This window comes from Papilio machaon, chromosome 20, assembly GCF_912999745.1.
Source record: "Papilio machaon chromosome 20, ilPapMach1.1, whole genome shotgun sequence".
NCBI classification, from domain to species: domain Eukaryota; kingdom Metazoa; phylum Arthropoda; class Insecta; order Lepidoptera; family Papilionidae; genus Papilio; species Papilio machaon.
In genome coordinates, this window is record NC_060005.1 from 600,358 (window position 1) to 617,390 (window position 17,033).

The 17,033-nt window shown below is 32.5% G+C and overlaps 2 protein-coding genes across 4 annotated transcripts; one reads left to right on the plus strand and one right to left on the minus strand.

Moving 5' to 3' along the window:
* Positions 1 to 620: 620 nt before the first annotated feature.
* LOC106714690 (probable isocitrate dehydrogenase [NAD] subunit alpha, mitochondrial) lies at positions 621 to 13,467 on the minus strand. Of its 3 annotated transcripts, none has more exons than XM_014507792.2 (7): positions 13,103 to 13,342; positions 12,857 to 13,024; positions 12,096 to 12,274; positions 7,313 to 7,528; positions 5,540 to 5,675; positions 5,215 to 5,328; positions 621 to 1,040 (listed from the first exon to the last, which is right to left on the minus strand). In XM_014507792.2, exons 1-7 carry the CDS (start codon positions 13,229 to 13,231, stop codon positions 813 to 815), a joined length of 1,170 nt encoding a protein of 389 aa, XP_014363278.1. In that variant the 5' UTR covers positions 13,232 to 13,342; the 3' UTR covers positions 621 to 812. The 3 variants fall into 3 exon arrangements, with proteins under 3 accessions (XP_014363278.1, XP_014363280.1, XP_014363279.1); XM_014507794.2 differs by lacking the exon at positions 13,103 to 13,342 and adding an exon at positions 13,352 to 13,467 and having other exon boundaries at positions 624 to 1,040; XM_014507793.2 differs by lacking the exon at positions 621 to 1,040 and adding an exon at positions 3,195 to 3,457 and having other exon boundaries at positions 13,103 to 13,345.
* Positions 13,468 to 13,997: 530 nt separating this feature from the next.
* On the plus strand, positions 13,998 to 16,213 carry LOC106714676 (vacuolar protein sorting-associated protein 33B). Its single transcript, XM_014507776.2, has 2 exons — positions 13,998 to 14,189; positions 14,397 to 16,213. The coding sequence occupies exons 1-2, from the start codon at positions 14,032 to 14,034 to the stop codon at positions 16,180 to 16,182; spliced, it is 1,944 nt and encodes a 647-aa protein (XP_014363262.2). The 5' UTR covers positions 13,998 to 14,031; the 3' UTR covers positions 16,183 to 16,213.
* Positions 16,214 to 17,033: the final 820 nt, after the last annotated feature.

Sequence of the window (17,033 nt, forward strand, 5' to 3'; positions counted from 1 at the left end):
TTCTGTTAGAATATTTATAAAATCTACTTAGCATAGAAAATAGCATTAAAAATACACGAAACCTACCAGTATAAGGAGGATCTTGACATTTTTTGACGTTGACAGAGGGGCGCAAATGAGCTATCATGTCCAGTCTTGCTTATCGGTCTATATGCTGTTTGACAGTGCGATTGTATGGTTTGACTAGATTATGATACTAATATTAAAAATGCGAATGTTTAGAGGGATGTTTGTTTGAAGGTATCTTCGAAACGGCTGAACAGATCTTGACGAAATTTGGCACAGATGTATAATATAGTCAGGAAGAACACATAGGTTACTACGTTTTTGTTAATTCCGCGCGGACGACAGCTAGTCTATTATAATTTATAAATATTTTTTAGGAAATTCACTTGAATGTTTATTTCTTTAATTTTGGCTTGAATTATATAATTACTTTAAATAAAAGACAACACATGTTTTTACAAATATATTTATTGTTAACATTATATAAATATAATATGGATTTGAATTTCACATTTTCAGATCAAATAATTTTTCAGTTGTAAAATAAAGAATATTTTTCACACTGTATACTTAATATATGCGTATTAAAAATGGTAAGATAACAATGAAAAAAATAAATAAAGGTCGTAAAACTTTATGAACTACACATAATACTTTGGTATTCTGTACATTAATTTTATCTACAATATAATTCTCTAAATTCGAGTTTGAATTACAACATATAGTCATCAAATCTCACGATCACAATTACTTCTTATGAAGTCAAAACTTTTGTAAGGTCAAAACGCAGCATACAGATAAAAAATTTAGTTTAGTTTCGAGATGATGGCGTTAGTGTACTCGCTGCATTTCCCTGTACCGCCCAGGTCTCCGGTGAGGGACTTACCCTCGCGTAGTACCTCGTAGCAGGCATTCTGGACGCGGTCCGCGTGCTCATTGAGCTGCAGGTGTCGCAGCATCATAATTGCTGAAAGCAGCAGTGCTGTAGGGTTCGCCATGTCCTTACCCGCGATGTCGGGAGCTGTGCCGTGCACCTAATACAAATATTATATAATATAAAAAGTATTCCAGATCGGTTGACCGACAATAAAAATACATATACTTATATTTAGAGAAACACGACTCACGGCTTTTGTCGTGTTAGTTCTACATAAATATTAACCCTGGTTTTTTTTGTGACGGAGTAGTCACTGTTTGCCTTAAAGAGGTATTTACAGTTTCACCGGGCTTGTGACCGGGCGCAGATGGCGCTTAGCCTAAACCTCGTTTAGAAGTAACTAGGCTCGGGGTCTCCCTCAGGAGCCTCGGCTCGGGCTGTTACTTCGTTATTACCGGATTGGGAGGTCACCGAGCTCTTAGGTCTTCGGTGGACGCTCCATGGAGTGACTGGGCTCAAGGGCCCCCGAGAGGGGTCCTCGGCTTGGGCTGTCACATATTAACCCTGGATCTGTGTCTAGACCAACCGCTTTGTTTTTTAAACCGCTAAAAAAGTTTAAAAATAATAGTCTATTAATAATATTTTCAATCTCTTTATTTGTCAATTTCATAATGTTACTAAACTAAAGGTTGCATTGAATTGTAACTATTCATTAGCTAGTCAATAAATAAGATGTTATTAACTATAGCTCAGCTCATTTTACAGATTTCATCTGATTTATTTAATCTTAAAAAGAAACATTACAAATGTTCACTCGCATGGCCAAAGGGCTTCCATTCAAACCATTGAAAAATAAATAAAATCATGATTAAAATCATAGATAATTAATGTAAATACAATCATAAAACAAGGAACTCTACTAAATTATAATACAAACGTTATAACAGGTATCACTTAATCACAAACACACTTAAAATATGGTTAAAATTCTATAGAAGTACAATTTATCTTTTAGCGCCATTTTTTCATGAAAAAGGCCTTTTTCATTCTGCCAAATTATTAAAAGTACAATTGCCACTTTCAATTTTAAATTAATAAAATACCTTAGTGCCTTAATTAAATTAGACGTTCATTTAAAGTCTTATTGCAATAAAATGGTAACACTAGAAAAAATACTTGCAATAACTTAAAACAATAATGGTAACACTTAAGGCATAAAGTACACACAATTAGTGGATATTTGATCAAATTCATTTGTACAAAATGGAAAGTACATGAAAAAAAATATACAGTTTTTTTTTGCACCTGGCAACTCAATTGCAAACGTCATCATTGTACAATTTCATCACAATATCTATGTTCAAAATTAACCACACAACAATCAGACCTTTTATTTATTTAAACACATCATTGAAATGCACAAAAGAAATCAAAGACTTAAAGGATTTGGCAAACAACCAAACAAATATGTCAAACTAGCTTTTACCCGCGACTTCGTCCGCGGGGTATAAAAAAAAAACGGGGTAAAAATGATCCTATGTCCGTTTCCTGGTTCTAAGCTACCTAGCCCACCAATTTTCAGTCAAATCGATTCAGCCGTTCTTGAGTTATAAATAGTGTAACTAACACGACTTTCTTTTATATATATAGATATTTGATGTTATTCAAAACATATATATGGTATTTTTATTGCTATCTCTGTTTTCAAAGTAAATGAAAGGGATAGCAATAATATATTAGAGACTCAACTTATGTATTTTTGTTTTGCTTTTGTCCTTATTAGAAATGTTTGATGAAATTTGATGGAATTTGACAAACATGTTTGATTGTTTAACAAATCCAACATGTCTTCGTAAGTTTAAGGAATGTAATATCAAACGTATATCGTAATAATACTTTTTATGGCGGGTATTTATACCAAACTAAAGTTAGGGAATGCAAAAAAAAAATACTGTCAGTTTACAAAATATCAAAACGTTAACTAGAAATTAAATCACTGTGGAATTTAAAAATCAATATAAATCAATTGAGACGAAATTTCGCGACTATAATAATAAAAAAAAAACTTAAATAAAGTTTTTTTCTGATCTAGATCACAAAAATAATAATTAAATTACAATAGTTAAAAAAAAAAACAAATCTTTATATATCAACTAAACAGATCAATATATAAAAGTGGGTATATATTACAATTTAATTGAATAAATTCCATATAACATATAACCCTTTTTTAATTAACCACAGATAAAAAAATACAAAAATGTACAATAATAGCATTAAATATATATTATCTCTGATCAAATAAAGATTTTATAAACTCCACAGTGACAACAAACCAGACAGTTTTCAATGAAGATTCTTGATAATCTCCGCGGTGTAATCAGAACAGGTGCTCTTCCCTCCCAGATCCTCAGTGAGAACACGTCCCTCCTTCAGCACGGTGAAACAGGCTTTTTCTATATTATCAGCATGTTGGTACATTTGCAGATGTCGCAGCATCATCACAGCTGAGAGCAGCAGCGCTGTCGGATTGGCTTTGTCTTGTCCGGCTATAGCTGGTGCTGTTCCGTGCACCTTTGGACAATATTTGTTAGTTAGCCACAACAAAAATGAGGAATTATTGAGGGATTAAATCATTTTGTTAATTATGGAATGATTGGATTTGTTAACACGATGCATATTGATAAATAAACAAGACATAAAACAATCCGGAAACGGACAATATTGGATGTGATGATAAAGTGACCAGAAAGGCTTCAAGAATTTACACACAAATTACAAATCTAGGTAGACCTAGAGTTAATTTAAAATAAAAACTTGAGAGGTGTCAAGGGACACCCGGATGGAAACAAAGTTCCTTTCAATTAATTAGTGAAGGAACCAATGTTTATTCTATGAATAAAAAACTTAAGTCTTCACAAGAAGTACATTTTATTTCTATAAATTTTCGTTATATATTGTCACGTTGTTGCCATGGTGAAGTAGCGCTCATTCATCGTTAACATACTTACTATAGCAAAAAGTGTCGTGACAACTTTTCGTAAGATAAGGAACTTCGTTCCAAAAAGTTTAGATATATGGATGTATGTTTGTTAGAAAGTATCTCTGGAACAAATCAACAGATCTTGATGAAATTTGACACAGATATAGAACATAGTGTGAAAGAACACATAAGATCGGACAGAGTCACGGGTGATAGCTAGTATTATCATGAAGCGAGACAAAGACATTTTTTATTTATTTAACATGTAAGACATTACCAAAACGTATTTTTTGGACAGCACATTGATTTTTTACATCACACTTAGTTGGTGACATCAACTGTTTTAAGTTACAATTAAAGTATTTTAAGTTAGTGATTTGTATGTGAAAACCATGCAGTTAATTTAAGTTACCATCACCTGTTAGTGGCACACTTAGTAACTTAGATCCAACTTACTTTATCCAAAGAATTTAACCATTGCTATAGTATCACATATTCACTGCAACCAATTTTGTTGTTTTACCTAATAATTTTTTACTAAAATATATAAAACCTATACAAATATCTAAATTAAGTTTCCATTTAAAGGAAAATTTTACAAATTAGTATTTTAAAATACACACAACCTACAATAATTGTGAATAAAAAATCGTACATTTCGTATTATTTTATATAAATGTGTAGCTGAAAACTAACGCAGAGGCAGTTTAGTCCCTGTTTCGCTGAGCTCCCTTTTGCCACACTATTGTATCAAGTTTGTACCTTGTATGTATGTGTTTTTATGTTCTTTAAATGTTTTTTTCTTTTCTTTTTTTGAACTACAAAACATTAAGCTTTTGTAACAAATATTAAAAAATATGTAATTGTGTAATAAACATTTAAATTGTGTATTTTATCATTTTGAAATTCAATTTCAATGTTCCCGGAAAATACAATAACAAAATTAGATTCATATCTCTGTATATTGTGATAATAAATTCTGAATTATGAAAATTTCAACAACAATGGCGTCGTTCACACCGTGACGTCACACTTTCTGATTGGTGTTTCGTGTACACATAACTAAATGACAATTTTGAACGCTTTCAATTTGTAAAAATATATATTTTTTTTTCACCATTTGACATTTCATCCAAGTTATTTATCTAGTATCCAAGGCAATTTATTAATCAAGAATTTTTATATATTTTATCTGAGAATGTAAGAAGTATTTCATAGACAAGAAGGTTATGATTTTATAGAGTTATTACTCAATTTGTCAGAGAATTTAGAATCTTGTTGTGAAAATCAGCTGTTGCTATTAATGTTATTATTTGATAGAGGTGTTGTAAATCTGCTGCATACTTACAGACTCAAAGAGGGCACCGTTCTTGCCAATGTTGCCCGAGGGTGTCAGACCCAGCCCGCCAACGAGACCAGAGCACATATCTGACATAATGTCACCATACAAGTTGGGCATCACCTGTAATACAACACAGAAACATTACACACACCTTAGTGTAGATTTAATATACATCTGTGGGACTGTCTGCAAACATTGTGACTTGGACAATGTTATCTTTCAGAAAGTTCCTAAAGAAACAAGTATTTTTGCGTCGAACATTTTTTCTCCTATCCCTTCTTTCTTCATCTTCTTTCCTGCAGCTACGGCTACATAATTCCATCTCACTCACCAGCACATCAAACTTGGAGGGGTCCTGCACCATGTTGAGGCAGACGGTATCGAGGTAGCGTTCTTCAAACTTGATATCAGGGTACTTTGTGGCCAAGTCGCGGCAGCATCGGAGGAACAGACCGTCTGACATACGCCTGCAAATTTATTGTATTACTAGCGGTCGTAATTTAAAAAAACGAAATAAGTAGCCTATGTGATATTCCAGACTATGTTCTACATCTGTGCCAAATTTCATCAAGATCCGTTGAGCCGTTCTGGAGATACCTTCAAACAAACATCCATCCATCTAAACATTCGCATTTATAATATTAGTAAGAAGTAAGATTTACTACTTGTTAATTAAAAAACCCAACTAACTAGACATGTGTTATGCAACTCTAAACTGATTCAAACCAAGTCACATTGACTTGAACTGTTGAGCTGCAGCTCAAAAACTAAATTGGCAGCTCACGGCTCATCGCGATAACTACGTGAGCCGACAAGCCGTGAGCTGCCTGGTGACTCGCAGTTAACAGCTCGAAACACAAACATAACTCTATGAAGGTATAAATTGAGCTGAACTGCGAACCGGTTCACTGATCTTCACATGTCACACACCAGAGATATGAAGGATGTTTTAGTAAATATATAAAGAGTTTCCGTACAAATATTATAAATGCGAAAGTTTATATGTATGTTTGTTAAAAGGTATTTTCAGAACGAAAAGGATGAAATTTGGCACAGACGTAGAATATAGTCTGGAAGAACACATAAGCTACTTATTAAGTTTTTTCTATCTGCGTGGACGGAGTCACGGTGACAGTATATAGAATTGTCTGTAAGAGGTTATCAAGCATATCGGGACCTGACACCTATTTATTAACACCAATGAACTAACGCTGTCGAGTTGACACTGAACGTATTTAATTCACGCTCCGCCGCTAAATGGCAGACATATCAAGGTGAATATCTTGTTACATTATGTACACATTTTCAATTGTATTTTTCTATTCATATCTTACTAATATTATAAATGCGAAAGTTTAGATCAGTGATTGTCAAACTTATTTCTTTCACCGCCCCCTTTGAAAATCAATTATATTTCAGAGCCCCCTAATTTTTATTCAGCCCTAAAACTTAAAAACCACAATTTCATTGCTTTAATTAATTTCAATGCCCCCCATTTTTTGGGCCCCTTATCGCCCCCTCCTAGGTTTCAAACGCCCTCAAGGGGGCGTTATCGCCTACTTTGGGAAACACTGGTTTAGATGTATGGACTGTTCGTTTGAAGGTATGTCCAGAAGGGCTCAAGGGATTTTGATGAAATTTGGCACAAATGTAGAACATAGTCTTGAAGAACACATGGGCTACTTATAATTTTTTTAATTCCGCGCAGACAGAGTCGCTGGCAACAGTTAGTTCTCTATAAGTTTAATAGGTAATTATAAAAAGTTTAATAGTAGTTAGAGTGAAATAGTTAGTAAAGGTCACACTTAGAAACCAAAATTAGTTTTTGTCTTTACGAAAGATGTCTGAAATTATTTATGTTGACTTCTGACACCATTTTATATCTCACATTAGTAAATAACATACAACCTAACAATTTTTGCTTACTGTTACTTCAATTAATTTAAATATATTTAGTGCAAAATTTAACCGTCATTTAACCTTTTTTTTTTCAAGTTAACCTTTAAATGTAAATATCGTTTATTTAATTAATCTTTAGGAACATCGATTAAATTCAGCAGATATTAAGTTCCTTTTGAAACTTGGTGAGCTTTACTATACTCACATAATATTGGCCTTGTGCACGGCAGTGACCTTCTTCCTCTTGTTATCTCTGGCGAACTGGAATGCGAACTCGGCGACACGCTTACTGGCTTCCTCTGTGATCAGCTTGATGGACTGAACCACGCCGTCTACGATCTCGTGCTCGATACCAGAATACTCACCCTCTGTGTTCTCTCTGATCGTCACCACATCCACGTTGTCGTATAATGTTTTTATGCTGAGAAAGGAAGCATTGTTTTAAGTTAAACTGGCAATATCTCTCTGTCCTTAAATCTTAATGATGTCGAAATCAAACAAGCGCTTCCTAGAAGCAAATAGCTGATTTAGGGCTTTATTCTTCTAAACTTCATATTTGGATTGTTTTTACTTATGTTTGTTTGTTGATTTTTTTTAAATTAAGTAACTTTAAGAAAAATCAAATAATATACTACAGTCAAAATAAGAGAGAGTCCAAGGGACCGCGATAAATTTCTCGCTTACAGAGGTTTCCCTCTATCCAGAGTTTCTCGCTTTATGGAGGTCGTCGGTTAGGACCGGACAAAGACTCTCACTTATACAGATTCGAATGTATTAAAACATACTAAAATTATGTTATATAGCAAATAATACATAACAGATAATTTGGTAATAACTTAGCCAGATTCAAACCATACCACGAATCTACCTCGTGTATAAAGGATAAATATAATCCGTGACTATATCCCCATCAATCTGGATAAACTTAGCCAATCGAATAAAAGATAAATTCATCACAACATTGATAAACAATATAGATAACAAAAATTACATAAATAAATTCCTTCAAGCGAAAATATGGTCACATGACACGTTCACGTACAGATTTTTGACAGATTTAAGCAAATTAACAAGTTGTCAGCTTCTATTGAAAGATGAACAAATATTTAATGAAAAAAAAAAAGTGAAAATATACTTTCTTATCCATTTAAAATTAACCTTCTATACAAAAGATTTCTTTTTAACAAGCAGTTTGTCCACGAATTCATCTGAGCGGAATTAAAACAAAAAACTAGTAATAAATATAGCCCTATGTCACCCAGAGATAGTGTAACTTCCTAACAAAGTATTTTACAAATCGATTTAGTAGTTTTCGAGTCTATTTAATGCAAACAAACAAACATATCCACTTTAAAACATTATATATTTAACTCAAAAACTATTGAAATGATTTCAAAGTTAATGGTTAAAATTTTTGTTGGTTTATTTGTACACTTTCATCAATGAATTTGGACTTATTTAATTACAAGGATGATTGTTAATCTTCTATCTATATATATAAAAGAAAGTCGTGTTAGTTACACTATTTATAACACAAGAACGGCTGAATTGATTTGACTGAAAATTGGTGGGCAGATAGCTTAGAACCAGGAAACGGACATAGGATAATTTTTACCCCGTTTTTTATTTATTATTCCGCGCGGACGGAGTCGCGGGTAAAAGCAGGTAATTGATACAAGGACTTTATCGTTGTCAGTAACAGAGTCGTGCATTAATTAAGATAAACTGCATTTAAACATATAAATAATTACTTAATACGCGTGCTAAATATATGTTTACATTTGTATGTGATCCGCGGATATAAAAATATATATATAAAAAAAGATATCGCAAACAAAGTGTATAATTAGTTGTTTTTGATAAGAATTTTTAAGAGAATAATGGAACCTAGTTAAATATTGACATAAAGATGTGTAAAAACTACATTTAATAAATTTAACCACTGTTTAATCTGAAAGTCGTTAATAAATACTGCCGTTAAGTTAGCAACTGTTACAACACCCTTTTTAAATTTATTGTAATTAAACAGGAAGGAAAGATTTTTAGCGAATAATAGGCTTTGAAAATACTGATACGATTTGAAAGTTCTTTCACTGTTTAGTTCACACTATCCCCGGATGACATAGTCTATATTTCGATGGATCCTATCCTATGTATATGGGCCAAAGTAACAAATTAATGATGTTTACTTTTTTGTGTTAAAAGCTACCTCTTTGTTTATTTAACAACTTACACTAAACAGAATACACATCTACAAGTGTAAATCTTAATTTTTACTGAAGTAAAAGGGCCTATGCGGCCTATTTTCATAAACTTTAAGAGCCTCTACTGAAAAGTTGTAAATTTTCACATTGGCCCTTTTTTTAATTGCGCCCGGGCGAAGTCACAGTCAACTGCTTTTTTTTATATTACAAGGTGGCAAACGAGCAAGCAGCCACATAAATTCGCCGAAATGGCGAAGCGCTCGCTGTCCATAGACATCTGCAATTGCAAAAGCGTTGCCTACCCTCAATCGACGAAGGAGACGCGCAAAAAGAGAATATTTAACCTTCCTATGCATCTCCTCCTCCATCAAATCCACCTCCCCTTCACATCCTTTCCTTATTACAAAAGGGTGGGAAGGGAAAGAGGACTAAAATTAGGGCTCCGGCACCACACTCATCAGACTGTACGCAGAATTACTTTCACTTGACGCCTGTCTTCTGTGAGGTCGTGGTATTCGTCGGACGAGCCGTCTAATTCGTGCAACAGATGTTGTTGCTGGCGTCTACCACTGCTTTATTGATTAAACTAAAGCACGTGTATTTTATGTTATCTTATGTAATATTTATAAAATAAAAATTAGGCCTTGATTTTTTCAAATAATCATAGGGATATTGACATTGATTTACTGATATTTTGATAACGAACTTATCAACCAGATAACATTCAACGCCGGCCATCAGGCACGTATGTGATAACAGTTCTACGTATATTGATAACTAAAGAATATTCAATGAATTTATCATACATTGAAGCAGACTTATAAGTCCCATATCATCATCTCTCTGGCCTTAGCCCACTCACATGGGGTAGGTGCGCAAAGTTTTATAAACCTTAAAGATTTGGCTTCATTTTATAATTTAAAAAAAATGTATATTACAATTATGATGTTAAGAACTAGCTTTTACCCACGATTTCGTCCGCGCGGAATAAAAAAAAATGCACAAGATAGAAAAGTTCCTATGTCCGATTCCTAGTTCTAAGCTACCTCCCCATCAATTTTCAACTAAATCAGTTCGACCGATCTAACTAACAAGACTTTCTTTTATATATACGGGACGTAATAGCTCTTGGTAATTAGTCTGAAAACCTAATTGTCGACTTTCGTCATGATATCTTAAGATTAGTAAATTCCCAGTTCACATGAGATAGCATATTACATGATAAGAGATTAATAAAAAATTATCTAGTTGAGTCATATTTTGTTAAATTACGTCACCATTTTGTTTTTCCCCAACAATGAATAAAATATTTCAACTGATTAAATACATGTGGATTTTTTTATCTAATATATAAAATTCTCGTGTCACAATGTTCGTTCCCGTACTCCTCCGAAACGGCTTGACCGATTCTCATGAAATTTTGTGAGCATATTCAGTAGGTCTGAGAATCGGACAACATCTATTTTTCATCCCCCCCCCCCCCCATTTTTTAACTGCGCGCGGACGGAGTCGCGGGCGACAGCTAGTCTATATATATAAAAGAAAGTCGTGTTAGTTACACTATTTATAACTCAAGATCGGTCGAACTGATTTAGCTAAAAATTGATGGTGAGGTAGCTTAGAACTAGGAGACGGACATAGGAACTTTTTTATCTTGTGTGCATTTTTTTACTCCGCGCGGACGGAGTCGCAGGGAAAAGCTAGTTTAATATAACAAAGAGGAAAGATTTGTTTATTTACATTGAATAGGCAAAAAAAATTACTGAACTTTATTAAAAAAAATTCTTTCACTGCTTGGAAACTACAATATCTCTGGTTAACACAGACAATACTAGCTGTCGCCCGCGACTCCGTCCGCGCGCAGTTAAAAAAATGGGGGGGGGGGGGGTATGAAAAATAGATGTTGGCCGATTCTCAGACCTACAGAATATGCTCGCAAAATTTCATGAGAATCGGTCAAGCCGTTTCGGAGGAGTACGGGAACGAAAACTGTGACACGAGAATTATATATATTAGATTTATTTTAATTCCGCACAAGCAAGCAGTTGCCTGTTTTATTATACCTATTATAAGTAAACCTCAAAACCTTTGTAATAACAACTCCGGAAAGTTCCAAAAATAGCACTAAACACATACACTATGTTTTATATCTACTTGTATATGAAAATATATATAATTGATATGGAATTATATCTGATATTATAATAGATTATATAATATCTTAACAATATAATAGTATATAGGAAATACTTAGTATGATTAAATCAAAACTAGGTAATAAAAACCGTCCACTCTATTTTCCAATATGAAAGAAATTAACATAGTTTTTTTTTTCACTATTTTAATAAATTAATTTCCAAAATTATAATATTCCGAATCAGTTATTTTTTAATTGAATTATATCATTCAATATACGAAGTATAAAGTGTAAGCTTTCAAGAGAAGAGTGAATAAGCTTCTAAAAAGATAGGATAGACCATCTTTCTGTCACACCAGCACATAATAACAAGTAGAATCTCTTAACCACGGTAACAATTGAATTATTTATTCATTATATAAAAAGTTATTACACCTTTTAACCTAATATAAGCAACCAAATACATAAACGACTTATATATATAAAAGAAAGTCGTGTTAGTTACACTATTTATAACTCAAGAACGGCTGAATCGATTTGACTGAAAATTGGTGGGCAGGTAACCAGGAAAAGGACATAGAATTTTTACCCCGTTTTCTATTTTTTTTCTAGTAAAGGCTAGTATTACATAAAAATTTTATACATACCCATCTAAACTTTTGCAGGGCCTAACATTAGCGTAAAGGTCAAACTCCTTCCTGAGAGCCAAATTTAAGGAACGGTAGCCCTTGCCCACTGGGGTCATCAGGGGACCCTTTAAACCAATCTTGTTGGCATTTACTGAGTCTATAGCCTTCTGGGGTATACCAAACTTTCCGTCCGGACCCTGAAACAAAGGATATTAAATTTATTAAAATATAATTCAAATCTGACATTTAAGATTTAATAGATAGAATAATTTTTTAAAATATACTTCCTGTTCTAACATTTTGAACATATAAATGTGACAAATACAAGGAAAAAGTATCTCCTGTGCAGTGACAGTTATTTAATAATCTTTAAAGTTATATTTTCACATAAAGATAATCTTATTATGTTAATGCAATAATTAACATTAAAACCACTTGAGTATGAAAATAACTATTCAACAATAAATCACTCACAAAGCATATGCTAAGTGAGTGATTTAACTTAATGTAGAAACAATTTCAATGTCTAATAGATTTCAATTGAGTTATTTTTAACTATTTCTTTTGTATTAAATTTTTAAATCCTACCTCTATTAATACTCATTGTTTCGATTGTCATATCGAAACATCGACATAAGAAAATATTTTAATATAAACGTTTTTCCTTAAATTTATTCTTAACATTTCTTTAAGCCAACAAAAATTACAATACTGCTAAAATTGTTAACACGTTTTCTGTGTAATATTAAGTACTTATACAAGGAAATTACGGTACTTACCCTAACAGCTGTGACATCGACTTCGTCCCACTCAATAGGTACTTTAGCAGCTTCGAAGATTTTCTGCACTGCGACAGTAATCTCAGGGCCAATGCCATGTCCAGGGATTAATGTCACCTTCCGTACGCCGCTGCTGTACTGCGCCGCACCAGACTTGGCCGTCGGAACCTGGATAAAACCAGAAAAAGCTAACCTATAACCTCATACCACATAAATAAAAGAAAATTAACAAAAATGTATGTAAACCTCATTTTTCGCGATCCCAACACGTTTTAGTCCTTGATTCGGCCCCGTGTCGAACAGTTTCAGTAAAGCTCCCACTACGTTACTCTCACGAAAAGGCTTCAAAAGCGCATTTATGTAATTCTTCGACATAACTATGTACAATAGTCTATTTTTGGATTGCAAAAGAAATTAAGCGGACTTACAAAGAGTTAGAGGCTACATGCAATTTTAAGGAAAAACAAATTTTCTAGCACTGAACTACTGACTTACAATTTTCCGGATTAATCTTGCAGCCATTTCTTTAAATTTTTGATTAAACGATGTTGAACGGCGCACTCACTCCGCGGACGTTGAAGCGGAGCGGGGCGGGAAGGATATTGCGATCTAGACAGCGACGCATGACCGGAAACTGTCATCAAGGATAGAAAATCCCGCGAAAATTATTTGCTCACAATGAAAAAAGTTAAAAGCACAATAACTGCATAATAAAAATCACGATCATACATCATTTAAACACCTAAATAGTTGCAGTCTAAATTAATCTTTACAAGTGACATTCAAAATTGCATTAAAATAATCCAATTGGAATCAATGTGTTTTTTGTAATCAGTGTTTTTAGTCCATAATTTTGGTGTTAACATAATATTTTTTTAAAAGGTTTAGATATGTTTTTCAGGACATCTCCGAAGAACTTAAAATAAATTGAACAGAAGAGTTTTAAATAGAAACCAAAATTGCGTAAATCTAAGTCTCTAATAACCTTTTGTTAGATCTGTTAAATCTTTTTGACATTTAATATGTATAATTTGTCAATGTCATTGCCAACAGTGATAGCTGTCACACAATGTTTTGAAGATAAATGGTTTGTCCTAATGTTTTCATAAAATTTTACTAAAACCAATGAACTTTAAAACTACATAGTGAAAAAGAAATATAACTCATTAAAAACCATGGATCAACCGCTGCAGTCTAAACTCTCATCTTTGTGTTTAATATCACAGCATAAATTAGAAAAAATCCTTTCATTATGCGGTGATAAAGCAGATTTAATTATAGACTCTTCTCTTATAAAACCTCTGGAAAGGATATGTGGTGTAACTTGGCTAAGGTATTTTTTTTAAAATAATAAAACGCATTGATAGGGTTGCTTCGATAATGAGCTAACAAAACTCAATAAACTTAAAGAATGTGAACCAATTTTCCTAATGTGCGTCAAAGTCATGTACAGTTGTAATCACAGCCCTTATGTTCTTATGCTCCAAAAAAAAAGAGAATATTAATGAACATTATTAATATTGTTTTTATTCCATTTCAGACAGCATGGTATTGAAAAGATCTACAAAATGGATCCCCAACTTGGACAGACAGCAAATACGACTAAAATATATTTCATATCAGCTTGTAAACATAAATATAAGTGTGTGCTAGATCAGATTTCATCACAACTCAGTCAAAATCCATCCTTAGCTGACTCTAAATGTTTTAACATAATTATTGTACCAAAAGTCTTGCATACATATGATTCAATATTAGAAAGCAAGGGTTTATATGGTGTTGTAAAGCTCCACTCATTTTCTTGGGAGTTAATGTTATTGGATGATAGACTTCTTAGCTTGGAATTGCCATTTTTATTCAAGCAATTATATGTTGAGCAAAACCATTCTCTATTATCAAGTATATCTATGTCTTTGTGGAGTTTATTCCAAGTTACTGGTCGGCCTAAATGCATAATATCACTAGGAAAATTGTCTTCTAGTGTTCTTAATGTACTAGAAATTTATAATGAGACATATTCAAGAGATTTTGTAAGCAAACACACAGATAAGATTGATACATTATTGTTAATTGATAGAAATCAAGATTATGCATCATGTTTACTAACTCCCGCAACATATTCCGGTCTTTTAAATGAAATATTCAACATAACATGCGGACATTTAGATTTAAATGTCAAAGAAACTAAATATAAAAAGGGTAGAATTAATTTTACAACAGTATCAGAAGAGAATAATAAAAAAGTAACTATGACATTAGATAGTTCGATAGATAATTTGTACGGAGAAATCAAAGATAGACATTTCTCTGAAGTTCTAAGTGTATTGAGTTCGAAAGCTAAACTATTAAAAAATGAGGACATAAAAGCATTAGGTATACAAGAAATAAAACATTTTGTTTCGACTAAATTACAACAAGTGGCGTTATTTAAACAAAATCTAGTCAATCATGTTCTAGCTAGTGAAACTATAATATCTGAAATGAACAATAAATTTGAAAACGTAACATATACAGAGAGTGAAATGTTGAATAATAGAAATAAGAAATCTAACTTTAATTTCGTTGATGAAAACTTTGGTACGGACATACAAATATATAATAGTCTTAGATTAATGTGTTTACTCAGTTTAACACAAGGATTAACGTATGATGAATATAATAATCTAATTAATAAATATTTATTAGCATTTGGATATAAATTCTTGTATGTATTTCAAAATTTAATCAATGCAGGATTACTTTTTCAACCGGTAAGTCTGAAATTAACTTTAAATATATCTAACTTAAGTGGTCTAAGTGATAGATTGCCGAAATGGCAGAACAGTTTTCAAAATCAAGCTGCAAAATTAAAACAACTACCTTCGCAGGTTGATAAATCAAAAACATCACCAAGTTATGTATTCAATGGTAGTTATGTACCTTTGATAGCTAGTATTTCTAATATTTTATTAACATCTGAATCATTAACTGAAGCATTAACAAAACTGTCTAATTCATTAGAATTAAAACTATCTGGATCTTTATTAGAGAATATGAAATTAGGTATAGAAACTTTAAATGAGAAATTATCAAATTTAAAACTGAACAGTGAATTGGATTACAGATGTCTAGATGTAAAATCTTTGTTGAAAAAATTTAAGACTGACAGTAAGTTGTCAAGTGCATTTAATTTTAAGACAAAGTCTGTACTAGTTTATGTTATAGGAGGTGTTACGTATGCTGAAATCGCAGCTTGTGATGTTGTACAAAATGCTACGGGAAGTAAGATATATGTGGCCAGTGATTGTGTTGCCAGCGGTAGTGATTATATGTCTGCTTGTTTTTAAACATATTTATTGCTTTTCATACTAACTTAGGGTATATCTATCTATATCTATATGTATAAAAGAAAGTCGTGTTAGTTACACCATTTATAACTCAAGAACGGCTGAATCGATTTGACTGAAAATTGGTGGGCAGGTAACTTAGAACCAGGAAACGGACATAGGATAATTTTTACCCCGTTTTCTATTTTTTATTCCGCGCGGACGGAGTCGCGGGTAAAAGCTATTATTGTTTAAACACTAGTTTAAATTATGTTGTCATTGCATTTGTTATCATTGAGAAAGAAAGACAACAATATGTACCGATACAAGTCCTTCTGTTGTGCAATTTCATGGTTAATTATGTACCGATATATGATATCAAGTTATATAAAATACTAGCTTTTACCCGCGACTTCGTCCGCGCGGAATAAAAAAATACACACAAGATAAAAATGTCCGTCTCCTAGTGCTAAGCTACCTCCCCATCAATTTTCAGCTAAATAAGTTCGACCGATCCTGAGTTATAAATAGTGTAACTAACACGACTTTCTTTTATATATATAGATATAAATTTTATAATGTTGCACTTTTTTTTATATTTTACTAATATTATAAATGTGAATGTTTGGATGGATGGATGTTTGTATGAAAGGCTCAATGGATCTTGATTTATTTGACACAGATGTAGAACATAATCTGGAAGAAATCAATTTGAATAACACATAGGCTACTTGTTAAGTTTATTTTTTAATACCACGCGGACAAAGTCGCGGGCAACAGTTAATAAGATCACATGTTTAAAAGACATTTTAGTGATAAGTGTTCTCTTGTTTTTTTTTATTTATAATTATATTTTCTTATTGTGTAGTAAA